The sequence below is a fragment of the Mustela erminea genome, chromosome 14 (assembly GCF_009829155.1).
Source record: "Mustela erminea isolate mMusErm1 chromosome 14, mMusErm1.Pri, whole genome shotgun sequence".
Taxonomy (NCBI): domain Eukaryota; kingdom Metazoa; phylum Chordata; class Mammalia; order Carnivora; family Mustelidae; genus Mustela; species Mustela erminea.
In genome coordinates this window covers 86,035,647-86,056,173 of record NC_045627.1, presented here as the reverse complement: position 1 = coordinate 86,056,173, position 20,527 = coordinate 86,035,647, and the positions used below count along the sequence as shown (strand labels likewise).

Below are 20,527 nucleotides of genomic sequence, written 5' to 3'. Positions count from 1 at the left end.
GGGGGGGTGGGGGGGTGCGGGGAGGTGGTCCCCAACCCCCTCCTCCCGGGACTGCAGGCGGAGAAGGGAAGAGGAAGGAGCCTAGAGCGCAGCCCCACCTGCAGCGCGAGAGCAGGGTGGGCGCCCGGGGACCCGGGATCCCTTCCGCATACTCCTACTTCCAATACCGTAACTCATGCTTTCAGACTTCAGATGGAAATTACCTAAATGGAGAATACCATGGCATGACCTCATTAAAACACCATTTTCGAGTCATGGGGCCAGAATTATTTGCAGATGGTAACTACATTTCAGATAAATGTATTTGGTTTTTTTGTTGTTGGGGGGGGGGTTTATGTGTTGTTGTTTATATCTTAAAAAAACAAAACCACAACCAACCAAACGTTCATTAAATCCCCAGGATATTATCATTCAGGGAAGAGTGAAATCCTCTGTTAATACCCTCAAGATCATCACGATGCCACCTTGAGAAAAGACTGGCAAAATGCTGGAGATGCCCTGGGCCTTGACGGCATCAGCCCCAGTCCGTGAGGCCACCCTACAGCATCCGGTGATGTTAGTCCCTGGGGGACGTGGGCAAAACGTACACCAGATCTCTGTCATTTCTTACAACCTGAAATGATTCTACAGTTATCTCAAGACTAATTAGAGTTCACACAGCCGTATTTGTATTGCGTTTTTGGTATCCCTAAGGTAGTCGTTTCACACATGGTAAAGCAGACCAAAGGAAGAAAGGAGTTGGGGAAAAAAAATGACTTCTTGATTACCCCAGTTACATTTATTTATTAATCCGTGAGACAAGTACTCAGATGGCCTGCGACGTGCCAGTGCGGCCTAGGGGCAGGGGCATCAGGTGTTATGCAAACAGGAATCTTTCCTGCCTCTCTCAGAGTTTAAACACTAGTGGGAAGACAAAACAAACATGCCAACGAGACAGATAATTCCAGCAGAGCTGAAGGTTAGGAGCTATGAGACAAAGTCAGGACAGAGGAGATGCCTGTGTGAGAGGGCGGCCATGTCCGAAGGCCTTTCGTGGAAGGGATGTTCCACCTGATATTTTCATGGCATGAAGGAAACAGCCACGTGAAAACAGAAGGAAACACGCTCAGGGTAACCTAATGAGGAAGACCCGGCCCTGGGGACCAGCACTGCCTGGGAACAGCTAATGGAGAACAGGAGTGTGCCAGGCGGTCCAGAGGCATCCTGGGCAGACAGGGGGGCTCCAGGCCACGTCTCTGAACACAGCAGCCTTCTCCAATCTCAAATCCTCTTGATTGTGTCTCTACATTTTAGAGTTTTAAAATATACCATTAGAACACTGCAGGAGCCAAAGAAGCTCTCGAAGGTAGAGGAGGCTTTGTTTCAGAGTGACCACTCATGCTGATTTTCCAAAAATTCTAATTCGTAAGCAGCATGCATGCAAATGATGCTGGCTCACTTCTTTCTTTCATTTCAGAATGAGTCTTGTCAGAGACAATAGAAACCATTCCAGCTCATCAGGAAATCAAAGCAAAGTGTTAAGCAATTCAACATTGCACCTACGTATAAATGATACCGTAAGTGTGCATTTTGGGGTCTTCTTCTTCGATCGAGAACCTGAACCACTGCTCCTGAGGTCCTTGCCGTTTTGCTCGCTTTTCCAGATCCCAGTATAATTCGATGCTGTGATGAGTCACTTTGCCCACAACAGGTGGATGAGGCTTTGGGGATGGTGTGATTTCTAAAAAAAAAACAAAAAACAATACAGACTTTCAGGACTCCATTTCCAAAAGGACCCGAGATCAGCTGAATGCATTACAATAGGGAGAGATCAGACCGTTTCCCTCCACATCCGGCACAGATGTAAGTATCGCCCCTGCTGCTTGAAGAATATCGGAAAAGCTCAAGTGACAGAAAATCCAGCTGATGTAGTGAGCTACGACATACTTTGTCGAGAAGATCATATCCTAACCCATCCATACGAGAGTTCACTTGTGGATCATTGCAAAATGTTTTATGTAATGCAGATGACAAAGGATTGATATCTCTTCTAGATAAACAGCTCTTGCAGACTAACCAAGGGAAAAACCCAAAGGCTAATAACCAACCAGACGAAAGATGAGCAGTGCACAAAACATTGAAAACAAAGAGCCCGAACAATGTCCAACAAACACAGAAATTGATAACAATCGTATATAACGTCATGTCCAGTCAGACGCTCCAGACGAAATTGCATAACGAGGAGAGATGGCAGTGTAGGGAGAGAACGGTCTCAAACATTGCTGGCAGGGAAATGGGAATTCTAGCCTTCTTAGAAAGCAATAGGGCAGCAAGCTTTAAAATTAAACATACCTATAGCCGCCTCTCCAGCCACCCCATGCCTGCAGAAACCAGAGCACCAAAGCACAGAGGGATGCCTCTACAAGGACAGGAAATGCTGCTGTTTTTAGCAGGTTACGGCAAACAAGATATTACATGGTCCTTTAAAAATGAACTGTAATATAACATAATAAAAAATGTATACATTTAAAAAAATGAACTAGTTCTAGACTAGATGCCTTGAAAAGATTTCCAGAAGGTATTCTTGAATGAGACGCAGAGAAAGATGCGGAGGAAAATACAGGTTAGTCTGTTGCTGTGGAAGAGGACTAGGGGCACAGAACACCAGGGTGGTCAGCATCTGGCTGTTGTGTTTCGTGTTAGCTTCGCCTCCCTGTGAGATGTTTAACTTCCTTGAGGGCTGGGTCCATGTCTTACACTTTTTTTTTTTTTTTTAAGATTTTATTTATTGGGAGAGAGAACACAAGCAGGCAGAGGGGCAGAGGGAGAAAGAGAAAGAACCTTAAGCAGGCTCCACGCCCAGCACAGAGCCCAATGTGGGGCTTGATCTCAGAACCCTGGGATCATGACCTGAGCCAAAATCAAGAGTCAGACGCTTAACCAACAGAGCCACCCAGGCGTCCCAGATGTCTGACACTTGTCTTTAAAACCCTCTATCTCACAGGGCCTTTCGGGCCTCAGAAGTATCAGTGATTTACCAGACTCACTATTCACTAAGAAAGGGTCTTGTACTTCCCCAAAGCCCTGTCTTGGTAGCGGACACACAGACCACAGTCTATTCCCCGCAGACTCCAGGGCATCCTGCAGTGTAGCCGTCCTTGAGGAAGGCAGGGCTGCCCCGATCTTGCCTGCTCCAGGCCAGGAGGACAGACAACCACCAATTTCCTTTACTTCCTCTGGATATACCAGGGGACAGCCTGCAAGCTCATTCTTCTCAACTTTATTTTCCTAATATCTACCAAAGCATGGCATGATGGAGTTGACTAAACCTGGGTTTAAATTCATGCTCTGGAACAGTCAAAAATATTCAAAGTGCTTTGTGATAACTCACTAGCCTATGGAGTCGCGAATTCCAGAGTCCTTCGTACAATGCTACCTTACCCAGCAGCTAAAAGGAGCTAGGTCTGCATGTAACCTAGGTAAATCTCAATGAGGGGGTGAAAATCACATGCTCAAAGGACCTGCTACAGTTTTTACAACACAACACTAGGTATTGTTGGTGAATACACAAATGTGCAGTAAAAGTTGAATACGTGCTGGGGAAAACGCCCACCACCAGGACAGAGTTATCGCGAAGACTTCGGGGAAGGGACGGAGAGATCATGGCGAGGGAGACTTGCCACTGTATTTGTAGGGTTTCAGTTCTTTAAGAATTTAAGACTTATTTGGCAAAATGCTTCATTTTAAATCTATGTGGTCCATGGGGCTGCATGATTTTCAATACTTGAAATATTAAGAACTATAAAAATGACTAACATGACTCATGGGGCTGTTGGTTTCCTCAGAGAAACCTATTTCAATGTCCTACGTACTAATTAATATCTGTGGGGAAAAGAACACATGAGCACCTCCTACCTGCCAGACCCTCACCTTGTGGTATCAGCATCTCCTTTAATCCCAGCAGCACTGCCTGGCACGTTTTGGAGACCCACACCCTGACATTATGACACCAATGCTGAGCAACCCTTTTATCTTTTCTTTCCAGAACCTTCTAGAACCATCCAAAGAGCAGGACTAACAGACCATTGCAGATAACCCCCAATATAATTAGAAGGCAAGTAAACTCCCATTCCAAAGATGCCTGGCTGAGAATCTCAGTCAAAATCAAGACAGGCAAGGAACTCTAATTTAATGCCAAATTTTAAAATGGACAAGTCAAATGGCTCACCATGAATTTATGTGAGGAATAAAAAGATAATGTTCCAGTCATGCTGGGTGACGGGCATTAAGAAGGGCACGAGATGTAATGAGCACTGGGTGCTATATAAGACTGGTGCGTCACTGACCTCTACCTCTGAAACTAATAACACATTGTATGTTAATTAATTAAATTTAAATTAAAAAAATATTCCCCGTTATGCGAGCGTTTCTCTTGCCTTGCTCTTTACTAATCATCGATACAGTAAATTAACGAGAGACCCCGGTCTGTGAGCTCAGCCCCGGATGATCAGACTTCCATGCCTGAACCTGGCACCAGTTCCACCAGACGTGGCAATGTGCCCACATCTGGCAGCAGTCTCAGGACAGTCAGGGTCCCCTCGCACTATCACCCCTCCCCCTGATCTGGCCTGCCAGAAAAGGTGTGCTGTTTGGAAAGTTAATTTGTTGTTGTTCCTCATTTAATTTAATTTTTTTTTTTTTTTTTAAGGAGTGATCCAAATCTCCCTGGCCCATGGCCTCACCACGGTCTAGCACTCGTGAGTGAAGGCTTACCCAGCACACAGCCATGGTAGCCACAGACAGGCTGTGGCTGAGACCCCGTTCCGCACGGCAGTCATACCCCAACACTGAGGGTTTATGCACAGACCAGCGAGGCTACGCTCTAAGTCTTCCTTACAGAACAACAAAGCTTCCCACGATGCGAATCTCCACCTGGGCAAGAACGTCTTTGGGTGGAAAGCTATTCATGCCAGATGGACCTTTACAGTCAGGACATGATCGAGCATTCTCATCAGGGAAGAGTTTTGGGGTTTTTTGGGTTTTTTTGGGGTGGCCAACAAAATAAAACAGCAGAGGAGACCAAAGTTGTCTTCGTCTTTGGCAAACCTCCCGTCATTTGACAGGTGTGTTTTAACCCTTACGACATTGTACTTAGTTTGTGTTTTCTTTGATTAAGATTCTGGTATTTTTGTCATGACTTGCTATTATACACGTTTTAGGATCTTAAAATATATGTATAAACAGTTTACAGGCCCAAGTCCAAACCTCAGGATGCCAAGGGAACACAGGCCCGGGACAGCACTGAGCCTCCGTGCGAGCCGACAGCAATGGCCGGGACGAGACCAGCGGCGAGGAGGGGACAACAAAACCCCCGGGACGCCCGCTCAGCGCCAGCGCTGTCATAGATGCTGTACGGTCAGTTACCAGCTCACCTTCCCTACAACTACAGGTGGAGATAACAAAAATCCTGCTACCCTTATAAAGTATCAGAGACACAGAGAGGTCAAAGAACTTGCCCGAAGTCAGACCATAGTATTAGGCAAAACCGGGCAATCTGACTCAGAAGTCCCTATTTTTAACCCTGAACCATACTGCCTCGTAGGAGCAGAGATCCAAAAGGTAGACCTGGGTGAAAAATCTTTTCATTCAATCTAAAGTTTTCTTCGAACGCTTTGTTTTGTTTTAACTCCAGTGTCATTAACATAGTGTTATGTTTCCAGTGTACAACATAATGGTTCACGGGTTCCACATCTTCCTGGGTGCTCATCACGATGAGCGTCTTTCAGTCCCTCCCCTTTCTCCCACAGCCCTCCAGCCACCTCCCCTCTGGTAACCGTCAACGTGTTCTCTAAGAGTTGAGAGTCAGGTTTTGGGGGCTTTTTTTCCCCAGACCATTCCTTTTAAGTAAGTCTTGACTTGTGAACCCGCTTAAACCCCCAGGAAATTGAAAATGAGCATGACAAGAAAAATGGAGAGCCCATTGTCTGAAGTGCAGGGATGTTGCATACCGGAGCGGGAAGGGAGGGGGAGTCCCTCCCGGCCCTGGGGTCAGGGAGACGCTTATCTTCGGGAACTCAGTCCACAAAAAAGAACATGGTCTGAGAAGAGCACAGAACCCTAAGCAGGGGCCAAGAAGGCAGAGAGGCTTGGCTGCCGTTCACCTTGACACTGTGACTGTGGGTAGAAGACAGCCGGGTGCCGCTTCGTGTCCAGCATGGAACGGAGGGAAAGATGGCGGTGAGAGGCCAAGAAGTGATTATAGGGTCTGGAGTAAACAATTAGTGAGATAACCCCCAGAGAAATCTGCCAGGCCAGGGAGTACACATCATACTGGAAAAATAGGCTACATTGAGTGTACGACCAGTACGGGCACAGATTCCTCCATTTTTCTATCTTGTCACCCCCACGCTTTACGAGGAAGCCAGAATTGCAGCCAGGGGGCAGGAGCGGCGGGGAGCGCATCTACCATCCCCGCTCTGACTCCCTCTACTCTAGGAGTAACTGCGTGCCTGGATGACAAGTAACATATCTTTCTTAAGGTGACTGAAATCAACATTTTTATTAAAAAAAATTTTTTTTTTGAGAGAGAAAACAAACAAGCAGGGAGGAGGGTCGGAGAGCAAGAGGGAGAAGCAGGCTCTCCGCTAAGCAGGGAGCCCGCCGCGGGACTCCATGCCAGGACCCCGAGATCACAGCCCGAGCTGAAGGCAAACACTTAAACGAACAAGCCACCCAGGCACCCTTAAATTAGTATTTTTAAAAAACTCGAAAGCTCACCTTTTTGCTATTTAACCGTATCCAGGGGCACCTGGGTGGCTCAGGGGAATAAAGCCTCTACCTTCGGCTAAGGTCATGATCTCAGGGTCTTGGAATCAAGTCCCGCATTGGGCTCTCTGCTCAGCGGGGAGGCTGCTTCCCCCACCCCCACCCTGCCTGCCTCTCTGCCTACTTGTGATCTGTCAAATAAATAAATAAAATCTTTAAAAAAAAAAAAAAAGATGTTCATATCCATATTTGTATTTATCTTCTATCATAACCACTATTTGGGGAATTGCTTTTTATAAGTTTTATAAAATGAATGTACAACACACCATAAACATACACTAATAGATACAAGTTAAGATGCTACTTTGTTGTTTTAATTCCAGGATAGTTAATATACAGTGTTAGAGGCTACTTTTCACACAGAACTTTTAGAACTCTTTTTCCTATGAGTATCAGATCTCTTAAAAGATGCTTTTTGCTTAAGTCTGATAACCAGTGTCAAAATTTAGACAATCACAGAATCTCATGTCACAGGCTCTGGCTTAAAACTTAACTTTCCTCACGATACAACAAAAAGGAAGAAACAAACCTTACCTTCAACTTTGTGTGGTTCCTAAACAGTTGGTAGGTTCCTCCATCGTGGTTAACTTATCTGAAAAGTTTTCCAATAGGAACAGGTTGGTGGTGTCTGAGGTCAGGGTGGAAGGGGAGGCGTGGGGGTAAAAGCGGCAGAAATGTATGAGCGTCCAGCTACAAATAAGTCAGAAGAATATAATGCACCATGGACATGGTAAACATATGTAAACACCATCATTCTACATCTTTGCAAGTTGGTAAGAGCAGATCTTAAAAAGTCCTCATTACGGGAAGCAAAGAAAAATGTTTTGTAACTAAGTGTGGGAACCAATGGTAACTAGACTCCCTGTGGGACCCCAGTGCCACACACATGGATATTGAATCCCTCTGTTGTACACCTGAAACTAATGTTATAGGTCAATTACAACTCAATAAAATAAATACCAAAAGAAAAGGTTTTCCAAGTTATGAAAAAGGAAATACTTCAAGGCAGACTGCAGAAAGATGATGGCGTGAGGATTTATGCCTGTGTTGTGCACCACAGACATTCTTTGTAAAAAAAAGTTCTCATGCAAATCTGACAAATAGGACAGTTCCATGCCCCTCCCGCCATTTGCCAAGTAATAAATAATATGAACATAAAATAGAAGCCTCCACACACTGTCCCCATTAGTCCCAGTGGTTACAAAGATGGTAAAAAAAATATGGCTCTCAAGCACACAAGAAACCCACCTTTTAAAGAACTATCATTTACAAAGTATAGGTCTAAACACAAATGCTATCAGGTATAAGTAAGCCACTGTACAACATTAGCACCCTAATTTTTAAATTCAGGTTGTAATAATATAATAAAACAGAAATGTGCCAACCCTATAGAAGGAGATTCAAAGGAGGAATTAGTACCAACATCCAATTACCCAGGTCTCCTGATGACGGGCACGTGATGGGATTTGAAAAGCTACGGAGGGAATTCGTGATCGCAGCCCACATTGAAATTAGTGGTGATGACGGTCACAGAAAGCACAAAATGATGGAGAAGCAAGTAGGAGTCTCATCGCTGTCGATACAGAACCACCGAAGCAGAATGGCCCTTTCCCTGTCCTTCCAAAGACACCTGCAGATTTATTGAGGTCAAATTTCATTGACAAGGGACATCTGCATCCTGGCCTCAAGTGGCAGATGGTTTGTAATGAAGATGACAGCACACTGAGGGGACATTATATAAAGGACAGTGGTGACTGCCACCTCGAAGCAATTCGTCATGGCTTGACCATCTATTTATAGCAACCATAAATCAAAACCATATTCCAAATCAATATGACAAGGAGATCATAACCGTTCCTACACCCTGGATTTTTATAAGTATCCCACAATGTTTGTCATGAATACGTACCGAAGAAGGAATTTTCAGTCAAATATCACAGTAGCCACAGAGCGAGGATGGCTTTTTCCTTTAACTTAAAAATGAGATGCGACAGCCGAAATGGCCTTAGCTCCACCAAACTATCCTAGTGTTTTCATAGAATGGGATCCTATAAAACCCCAATAGATAAAAGGACCAAGGATAGAAGTAGACAAGCTGGAAAAATTATAACCACCAGGAAATACAATTAAGAAAATGCTCAAAGTTACTACTAATCAAAACGGAGTGTTGAGAAAGCAAAAACAGATCCATGGACACGAGAACGAACTGGTGGCTGCCAGCGGTGGGGGAGGCGGGGGGGGGGGCGGACAAAGGGGGTGACGGGGCGCGGGAGATCCAGGCTTATAGTTCTGCACCAGATAAGTCAAGGGAATGAAAGGCACAGCACAGGGAAGACAGTGTCTGATCCTGCAGCTGCATTTACAGTGACAGATGGGAACTACACTCGGGGTGAGCACAGCGTAATCACCGCGCTGTAGGTCATGCTGTTACAACTCATGGAACATTTTGTGCCAACTATACTTCAATGAAAAGGAAGCAGGATGGGGGTGGGGAGGGGATGCTAAAATAACTGAAGTACCATTTTATTTATAAAATTTGATGAAAACTAGCACAGGGTATTACCCTTGCTTGTTTAAGGCTGTGACAAATCTGGTTTACCTACAGATTGTGGGAAGTCCTGCGCACAACCCTTTACTAAAGCTATTTGGCCGCGTTCCACAAGGATTATACAACATCCCACCTGGTGACTCTTCACCTAGCAACATGTCCAAAGAAAATAATCCAAAACCAAAAAATAAATATAAAACCTAAAGGGTTTTTGTATTGTGTGTACTTTTACTTCATTCTATAAAAAATAATAAAAAATAAAGTCAAACATTTAAAAAAATAGAAAAAATAGTGTAGTGTCCTCACACTCGGCACGCAGCTTCATCAATGATCAGCATAACCATGGCCACTCTTCATCTCTGTTTCCACCAAACCCACCACTCCCACAAACCTGGATTATTTAATAGCTAAATTTTAATGAGCATTCATTTTGTATCAGACCGTGTTGTAAGCAATTTGCATATCACATCTCATATATTGCACTCCTATATCACTGATACAATATATCACTTAATCTTTAAAACAACCCTAGGAAATCCTAGAAATTCCTCCATTTTACAAATGGACTATAGTTAGAGGACACATAGCTTGCCAGACTATTGGGGGCATCCAGTACGCAGCAGAGCAAGGCTTTGAACGCAGGCAACATGACACCACAGCCATGCCCTTAACAACTCTGTATATACCACCTATGAGCTCCCTACATTTGACTACACACACACTTACATAAATAACAGAAAAACCAAGAAAATCACCTTAGCATTCTTGATAGCCATAAAAACTGCAAATGACCTATATGTTCAAGAACATGGAATTTGTTGTATACACAGTGGTACATCATTTATATGCAAAAATATTTCACCACTAAAAAGCCACATGGGAGAATATATAGTAACGCCAGTATGTTTGATATGCTAAGGGAAGAACTCAAATTTGCATAGACACTGATTATAATGGTATAAAATATACAGATGCATATACAGAAAACCTTAGAAAAATGAGAGGCAATTAGAGCAGGATTTATGGCTGATTTGGGGTAAGTTCTATTGTCATTACAGCATTGGATATGAAAAAAAAAATCCAAAATTGGATTGCACATTTTCACGTATCCTTAATGAAAATAAAATTCAGCCAAGATCAACGATCAGCCTCGACTCTCTCTCCCTGAGCTTACATGTACCTGGATAAACAAGTCTGATAAACAATTCTGATAAAAATATCCAACAAGTCAGTGTGGATGCTTTGTAGCCTGAGACGCCTCGGTTACACTCCGGCTCAAGTTACTGACCATGTTAGTGTCAAGCAGACATTCTGCACGTACTTCCAAGGGAGAAGTTTACTTTATATCGATTCATTCAGTCTATCTGTGGGACACCGCCTACGTCCCAATGGCACAAGCATGACCCAGACAGAGAGGGCAAGGGCGCTAAGAGACCCGACACAAAAGCAAAGCAAACAAAAGCAAACCAGCAGCACAAGGCAAGGAGAGGAGAGGCAGCAGGTGCATCTTGGGTTGGGGGGGCAGTGGCGGCTGGGAGGGGTGGTGAGATGCTCTCAAGTGAGGTGTGAAGGGTCCGAGGGGTAAGTCTAGCAGGGCCTGTAGGCTGAGAGGACACCATCTATTAAAAAGCATTTTCATTTTCTTTGGGGCTTTCCGGGGGTGCAGTCAGCTAAGCGTCTGACTCTTGGTTTGGGCTCAGGTCGTGATCTCAGAGTTGTGGGATCTCGAAGCCTGTTGGGCCCCATGCTCAGTAGGGAGTCTGCCTGTGACTCTCTCTCCCTCTCTCTCTGCACTTCCCCTCAACTCACTTTCCCTCAAAAATGAACAAATCTTTTTAAGATTTTAATAGAAACATTTTCATTTTCTTGGAAAATTTCCTTATATTTTTATTGCCAACCACCCTTATCTTCTAAGAGAAAATAATACAAAATGCAAACTGCTTAAACCTGCTTCTCTCTACTTTGCTAGAAAGCTTTTAGAGGAAAACAGAAACCACACATAAAGCAAAACTCAACAAACAAAAAACAAAAGACACAACCTCCCAGAGTAATTATTAGGAACTGTAGTCTTGTGTCCTGGATCCACCGCTTGTCTCCTGCCTCAGGAAAAAGAAGATAAATCAGGAGGACTGCCTCCCTTTCCCCCTCCCTCCCTCCCTCCCAAATTTCCTACAAAGAAGAAGCAACAAAATATTGAAAAGTGATTTGAAATGTATAAGGAGCTTCAACATAAGATAGGGGTAATGCTTTGGAAAACATTCGCTTCGTCCTTTTTGCTATGTGGAAACCCTGCTTGGAATTCCATATGGGCAACAGGTAGCAGACAAAACAGGAGATGTGTTTCCACACTATTTCTTGCCCAGACTATTTTCTGCACAGGACACTCAAGCCACAGTATGCCTAGACCTCTCGATGATCTGATGACCTCCATATACAGATGAGGAACAGGGAGGAAGGGACAGGCTCAGACAGGTAAGGCAGCCTGTTCAAGGCTACAAAACTGGTCAGAGGGGAGCAGGAGTTGCAGCCTGGGTCTCTAACTGCAGAGCCTGGGCTCCTCTCCATGTGCAGCTGGCACGGGGTTTCTGAGCTTCTCAATGGAAACGAGTAACGAATCTGGGTAAAAATGACAGTCTTTCCAAACCAAATATGAAAAGTCAACTTGCTATTTATATGTTATTGCCACAGAGCAGGTCACTGAAGTTTAAACTATATTTAGAGTGAATATGGTGGGATATTTTAATAGCAGCAACAGAAAAGATGTTCTGTGCATCTGCTTAGCTTCCATCCATGAAGAAAACTGCACTAAAGAAGACGGCCAAATACGCAGCAGAGGCAGGATGTCAATCAAGCACATGCACCCTCCGATCATCAGGGAAGGACTTCAAAGGGGAGTTCACCATAATCAAGTTTATGAAAATCAAAATCTGCTGGCTGCAGGGAAAAGGAACAGGTGGGCGTTCTCGGACTGCCAGTGAAGTATAAGCTGGGAAATCTCTCTCGTGAGCCAGGGGCCAGGTGAAATGCCTTCTGCACCACCAGCCATTCCACTCCCAGCCACGGTCCCTGACGTGGCAGGGATGTTCACGGCAACTCTGCATTCGGAAAACAATGGAAACCGCCTCCATCGCCAGCATAAGACTGAACCGATTATAAATAACCGTACACTGCAATAGTGCACGGTAGCTAAGGTTACACTTGCAATTAATTGGGTCTAAATTCATCTACATGGATAAATCGGGGTAGAGGGTAGCTGAATTCCAAGAGCAAGTTGTAAAAGGTTGTGTACCGAATGACACAATCTCCATAAAACTCGAGAAAACAAAACCGTATTGAGAAAAAGGAAGGAAAAAAAGGAAGAGCCGAGCAGAGTAATTTCATCGGCCGCGCTTGGTTTCTTAAGCTGGGCAGCAGCCGGTGGTAACTCCATGACTAAACTACTGAACAAAAGGACAGAACAAGGCGCAGCAGACCCAGGTGTGTTTCTATCCTTATTCTTGTCTTACTCACTGCCCAAGGGAATGGGTACCCAGATAACCCGCACTCCACAATCACCTTAAAATGTTATGCAAAAGTGGCTCTATTTCAAATTCAGACACCCCCAGGAGTCGTGGGTCTTTAATATTCCCTACATTCCAATGATACATGCAATCCAGCTAGAGACCAGGCTCCCGGAGGAGAGTGGACCAAGCCAACACCACTTCATAAATGCTTGATTCAAGCTGACATTATTCAAATATTCAGGGAATTGTCTTTTAACTCCTTAAAATAGGTTGCAGTTCATTCAACCATCAAAGAGAACTAGTCTGAACACAGGATGTTTTACTCTACAGCCATTGATGCTTGTCAGTGCTCCGCCTGTATGCTGCTGGCCGGCAGGTGTGAGAAAATCACACACAAGTCACTGTGTTGTCCGTCTTCTAGTTCACGCCTGGCAACCCATAGGATGATACTTTGTCTCTGGAAATAGAGGTTTATCAGCTGCCTTCCACAGAGCCCCATAAAAACTAACTCAATCCAGCCTGGAACATAAATAACCATATTGTCTGAACCCTTCTTCGTCACATGAATATAGTGGAACGATGCATATCGACAAGAATCTGCAATCCTACAGCTTTTGGGCACATTTTGTGGTTTCAAGTGATTATAGCAGGGGTCATCGTCTTAAATTTCTCTTGAAACTGCTATTTTCCTGCTTTGTTCTCTATCCAACCAATCTCTTTCTTCTACCTATTCTCTGACCTTTACTTTTCAATATCTTTTTTTGAATGTTACTGTGGGGTAAGCACTCTAAGTACCGAGAGGAGGGTAGGATGAGACAGACGCTTCTAGCTCCGAGTCCAGGAGATAGAAACACTACACAAAGACATCTCCCCCCCCCCACCACCAAAAAAAATCACAACTATGGCCATTGCTCTACAAGAAACAGGCCAACGTGCTGAGAGGACTTTGATCTCACGTATCAAGGGTGCAGCCCGGAAAGGTCCATGACGACATTATAGCAAGAAAAATGACTCATCATGCCACTTAAGTTGATGGTTACATAAGGTGCAAACTTGCCACCATGCAAAATTCAAACCAAAAACTGAGTTGGATCATTTTAATAGCAACTGAGTAGTCTGACTAATAGTAATACCTCTAGAGAAAAACTTAACCCTCGTCATGGACATACAGGACTCTCTTGCTATCCAAAAATAGAACGTTCCTGCAAAACTTTTTATAAGCCAAAATGGCATAAACCAAAGAAGCAATTATCATGAATTTATATGGGAAAAAAATTGTTAGCATTCACAGACCCAAAAGACACTCTCGTAGGCTTTTCTGGTACCTTAGGACATATCTGGTTACTAGACACACAATATAAATGGAGAGGAAGCACAGGTGCTCACAGACACAGGTCAACTCTGGCAGCTGGAAGCAGAGATGCTGAGTGGAATCTTAAAATGAAAATCCTCTTTAGATTTCTATCAGTTAGCAAAAAACAGGTACTAACATAGGTCTTTGTAAAAGTGCAGAGGCATAACATGAACATTTGAAATGAAGGGGATATCATGTACATGATAAACTGGAGTCCTTACGAGTTGTGATTAATGAAAACATCGTGGTTTTCTGTTACACATCAATCCATATTTCCCACACGCTGGCGCTCTTCCAAATGGGGTTCTTTTGTAGCTTATAACCACGCCCCTGCTTCTCCAACATTTGCCTTTGCAATGGTTTACAATAAAAAGGATGAACAGAAGGGATGACCGAACTTAACATATACAAACTTTTTTTAACCATAACTCTCTCCAAAACTCACTCATTCTAAATAAGTTACGAGGGTCTACACAGGAAAATACATTGCACTTTGGCAGCCAGTATGGAAAAAAAACAGGATCATAAATCCCACATTAATTATAAATAATGGTCATTGTTCTTTGCATTTTTCAGAATAATGTCCTGAATAAGAAATCCCCCGCTTCTATTATGGGGTTGTTTTCGTATTCATCGGTTTCTTGGCTCCCATCAGGTCTTGGCAGCCAAGATTCATGATCGGACACTTTGCTGTACATAGTAACTAAACCTGTTCAACAAACAAAATTCAAAGGCAGCTACTATGTTATAGTTGCCTTCCAAAAAGTCCCTCTCCTCCAGTGTGTACAAAACAGTTTGAAATAGACTTCCTTCCCCCTCTCTGCACCTGTTACAAATGTAGCTCTGTGATCTCGCTCGAAGCAAATAAATTTCCTGCATCCTCTGAGCCAGCTGGCTTCCCTTCCACCCTCGCCAGCTCCCTTCCGCCACATCCTTTCCTCTTCACACACTTACATCCTCCCCAACTCGTCCCTTACATTTCCAGAAAATGCAGAGGAAATGTTGACTTGAAATTATCCTTTAACCACAAGCTTTTATTTTTACTCCTGCAATCTTACGGTTGCATGGGGGAAAAAATATTGCTTTCTAAATGGAGACTATAAAATTAATCCTACAAATGAAAACTGGCACACATAAGCATTCAAACATAACCTCAATTAAAAGGCAAAGTCATTACCGTCCAATCAGATGAGTTCTAAAAAGTATACTGTTCTGTCTTTAAAAAAAAAAAAAAAAGTATGTCCTACTGTTTTCAAAAAGAAAGATGGTTATTCAGATATTGGAAATTTTTAAAAAGAATTCTCTGGATTAAACACACACACACCGCCAAAAAAAATGATGATCACTAGCAATTCAATGACAATTCAAAGATTTCTTGAGCATTAGTATAGCAGATTTTCCAGTATCAGGCTACTGTTTTCTTGCATGTTAATATATGTGGCTTTCACTCAAATTTTGAAAACAAACTATTCTCTGTATATGATATTCTTGTACAGTTAATACTTCAATAAAAACTGTGGTGCATTTAACTTTATGCGGTGATGCAAGTATTCTTATAAGACATTTCTAGAATCGGGCCATCTGGGTGGCTCTGTGGGTTGAGCCTCTGCCCTCGGCTCAGGTCATGATCTCAGGGTCCTGGGATTGAGCCCCACATCGGGCTCTCGGCTCAGCGGGGAGCCTGCCTCCCCCTCTCTCTGCCTGGCTCTCTGCCTACTTGTGATCTCTGTCAAATGAATAAATAAAATATTTTTAAAAAAAAGATTTGTAGAATTATGGAGTCTTTGAATATGTAAAGTTTTCATTTTGATATACGTTGCCAAATTACCCTTTAAATGGTGCATATATCAATGTGCCAAGAGTATGCAAGAGACTGGTTTCCTTGTATCCAGACAAATAAGACTTGTATCAACCCTCTTGCCCCAGAAAACAGGTTGAAAGTGAGACATACATTCCTGCACACGGGCAAGAAGACCTGGTAAGACCACTGTCATGTTATTAATGATGTAATGAAAAACTGGAAATACCCTTTTCAACAGGAAAATGGATAAACTGAGGTTTATTTGTATCACAGAATACATTATGTTGCTCTCTTAGGTAAGTAATGGTGCCTGTTACTTAGAAACTACTGTGCTTACTTCAGCTCATAGTCAATAACTTTACTGAGTATGTGAAATAATCTAATGTGTTATTTACAGATATATACATGTACAAGAACTATGAAAGCATTTATTCAGCAAATATTTAACTGAGAGCCTACTATGAACTATGCACTGATCCAATACTGGGGATTTCACAACGAATTCAACATAAACCTCTACCTCAAGGAGTTTATGTTTAGCAGTTGTGGGAAAGACACTAAACAAAATGAATAAACAAAATACAGGAAAAGTTAGGACAAAAATTTACAACCACACATAATGCAAAGATTTCTTACACAAGACATGGAAAGCATTAACCACAAAAGGAAAAAAAAAAACGGATAAATTGAGTTTCAATAAAATTTAAAACATCTCATCTTTGAAAATCACCATTATGAAAATAAAAAAGGATATATAGAGAACGAGGGAAAAAATGTTAGTGATTCATACATCTGACAAAAGACACATGTCCAGAACATATTAAAAAAAAAAATTTACTCTTTTTTTTTAAGTTTTCCTAATACCATTTGTTGAAGTGACATCTTCCCCATTGGATATTCTTTCCTACTTTGTTGAAGATTAATTGACCACATATTTGGGTTTATTTCTAGATTTTCTGTTCCATTCTATTGATCTATTTGTATGCCACTGCCGTGCTGTTTTGATGACTACAGCTTTGTAATATAACTTGAAGTCTGGAATTGTGATACCTCCAGTTTTATTTTTCTTTTTCAAGATTGCTTTGGCTATTTGGTAAAACCAACAAAATGCCAGGAATAACTAAAGTAAAAAAGCCGAGAAATCTAAGTGTTGGCAAGGATGCAGAACTGTAACTCACACATTATTGGTGGAAATCTGAAACTGTGCACTTTGGATAACTGGCAGTTTCAAATCAAGTTAAATATAGAAACTGAACATTGAAACAACAGCTCCACCCAACCTATCTATCCAAAGTGAATGAAACATGTCTACAGACTTGGACATGAATGTTCAGTGTACCTGTGTTCAAAACCAACCAAACCTGAAGACATACCGAATGCCCGTCAGTTGGTAAATGGAGATATTGTGATAGATCCATACACTGAAATATCACTCAGCAATAAAAAGGAATGCATAGATAGTTCATAATATCCAATGAACAGTTACTGTACTGTTGACACATGTAGCAGCAGATAAAATTCAGAACCATTATGCTGAGTCACAGAAACCAGACAGAAGTGTTCACACTGAGTGACTCCACTTACATGGAGTTCTAGAAGACACAAAGATCCCTAGTGACAGTAATCAGAGCAGTGGTTGCCTGGAAATGTGCCTACAAGGTAGCACAGGGGCCTAGGGGGATATTTTTGGTGATAGAAATGCTCTGGTTACACAGGTGGATACATCTGTCAAAACTCCACTTACTATATACTTAAAATGGGTACACTTTATTATAGCTCAGTAAAGTTGGTTTTTAAAAGAAACAATATATAATATATAATATGACCCTTAACGCTAAGTAAAAATTTCAAGCAGGGAATGGGACTAGAGAGGGTGGGGTCAGTTGCGGTGTTAGATTGGGGTAGCCGAGGAAGACTCACTCCACTGGGGGTGTGACTTTTTTTTTTTTTTTTTTTTAAGCAAGCTCACAAATAGGGGCAAAGGGCAAAGAGAACAGGAGAGAGAACCTCAAGCAGGCTCCACGCTCAGTGCAGAGCCCGGCACACGGCTCGATCTCATGACCCTGAGATCATGACCTGAGCTGGAATCAAAGAGTTGGATCAAGAACGGGTAGAGCTGAGAACACGGCCCTGGAGGTATTTGGAGGAAGGGCACTCCCAGAAGCGGGCACGGCTAACACAGCTTACAGGCAGCAGCAAGCCCGGCATGTTACCTGAACTGCCACGAGGCGGTATAGTAGAGGATCATGAGCAGGACTAGGAGAGGGTGAGGGGAGAGAAGTCCAGGGTGGGGCGGCGCAAAGGGGTGCACGAAACATCCAGGATGTTCTGGTCACTGCAAAATCCTTGACTTTGGTGCTGCAGAGAGTCATTCAAGCTTTCTGAGTATAGGACCGACACAATCTGATTTAGGTTTTAACAGGAACCCTCTGGCTACCATATTTTAAAGAGACCAAAGTGAGGTAAGGGCAGGAGGAGGGAGACCAGTCAGGAGGCCACTGCAGTGACCCAGGTGGGACCAGGATGGTGGTGAGGACCTGGGAGGTAGGAGGCAGAGTCCTGAAGGGACCAGACACAGGCACCAAACCTGCCGGACTCTTTGAAGGACCCTCCAGTCCACAATGATTAGAGCTGGGGTGGGACACACCTTTTGACACACCTTCGGTCTTACAAAAGGCAGAATTATCATCCAGAGACAGCCCATCTCTTCACCCCTGTCCCAATTTTAAAAATACTGTAAAATGTGAGCAGGGTTCAGATCCATCAGGAACCAATGGGAACAGAAACCTGGGCTTTACTGTCTCAGAACAACCAGAAAACAGGAAAGAAGGAATTTGCTGAGGCAGAGAACCAGAGCCAGAGAAGCAGGGAGTCAGAGCACAGGAGGACCAGAGCTGGCTTCATCCGCAGGCAGCAGGGCCTCAAGCTGACGAGGCCAGAGCAATGCAGCAACCATGTCACTGCCGTACTGGACTTGGAAAGCAGCAAGCAGCAGTGGAGTCAGACTATCCCATTCGAAGGGAGGGATCCAAAGCAGCCATGGTTCCTTTAAACCCCTCAGCTACCTCTGGGGCAGAAGCAAATTCTCTTTGATGGAAAGACTCCCCCTCCAAGTTATTAACCACACAGTTTAAGATCAAATAAAGATCAGCAAACACAAAGGAAGGCAAGCTACCACACAGTGAGGAATATAGACCTTTGTATTAAGCATGCCTTTTTCATTCTAAGGTTTTGACATCCGGGGCCTTACTGACTCTGGGGAGACTGCCCCTCCCAGGGCTAGCCAGTTCCTAGAGGCCATGAATTTATCTTCCAGGGCACCTTTCATATGAAAAGTAGTCAACCCAAATCACACACTTCCTCTCACCTCCTATAAGATCTTAAACTCTAGACCAATAGCCGCCTGTCTTAACTACCTATCAGATGCTAAACCAATTGGGACAGCCCCTATGCCCCAGAGCCTGCAGGAATTATTCAAGGTAGCCAGTCTTTTTTAAATATACTTTATCTATTTATTTATTTATTTATTTATTTAAGAGAGAAAGGAAGAGTGTACAAGCAGGAGAGAGGGGTAGAAAAGAGAGGGAGAAGCAGACTCCCCTCTGAGCAGGGAGCCCCATGCGGGACTCAATGCCAGAACCCTGGGATTATGACATGAGCCGACTGAGTCACCCAGGAACCCTCAAACTAGTCAATCTTAAACCTGCTTATTCTGCCTGTCTTTCCCACAGAAACCGCGGGGAAGAGTCCTGTCCGCGGTCACCCTTCCTCTCCCCTCTGCCTCCTGACTGACCTGCTGCTTCCCTGCGTGTCCTCCTCCCCACAGGGCATGGCATGCCCCCTGTTCCTACAAACTGTGAGTCACAAACTCTCTTTCCAATGACGTGCAGCTCACCATAACTGAATAACAAACCTACATTAAAAATGCCCTCCAAGAACCGAAGACATTGGAATGGTCAGATTCAGATGAACTAAGAGTTATGTACATAAGTTTTAAAGAAATAAAAGATTTACAAAGTTGAATATGTAACAGAAAACTATGAGGAATGCCCAGAAATATCTGACCAAAAAAAGCATATGGAAATTCCAGAAATGCAAATACAATTGTTGAAATAAAAACTAAGCTGTGGATTAAGTGGCAAATAAGCAGAAATATAAAGATATGTCTGAGGAACTCACCCAGGATGAAGCAGAGATAGAAAATGTAAAGTAGAGGTTAAGAAAAATAGATCAACATACAGTCCCTCTGACTGCCAGAAAGGAAGACTACAGAGAGTAGAAAGGCAACATTTAAAGACTAACCACTGAAAATGGACCGTAACTAATTAAAAATACAAATTCACAACTTCAGGAAGAAAAACATATCCCAAGTGGGATAAATAAAAAGATACCTAGACACAAACATTAAACTACAGAACATCAAAGGCAATGGCAAGATCCCAAAAGCAACTAGAGAGAAAACACGTCCCCTCACAAAGTAAGGTCAGGAGGAGATAAGAATTCTAAAGGACAACACA

General features: G+C 43.2%; 1 protein-coding gene across 1 annotated transcript in view; it reads right to left on the bottom strand.

Moving 5' to 3' along the window:
- The window catches only part of FANK1 (fibronectin type III and ankyrin repeat domains 1), a 97,435-nt gene that overhangs the window by 22,891 nt on the left and 54,017 nt on the right, over nucleotides 1-20,527 (bottom strand). The window contains exon 2 of the mRNA XM_032313681.1: nucleotides 1,543-1,720. Within this exon, the coding sequence (XP_032169572.1) occupies nucleotides 1,543-1,720 (178 nt within the window). The remainder of the gene's footprint in view (nucleotides 1-1,542; nucleotides 1,721-20,527) is intronic.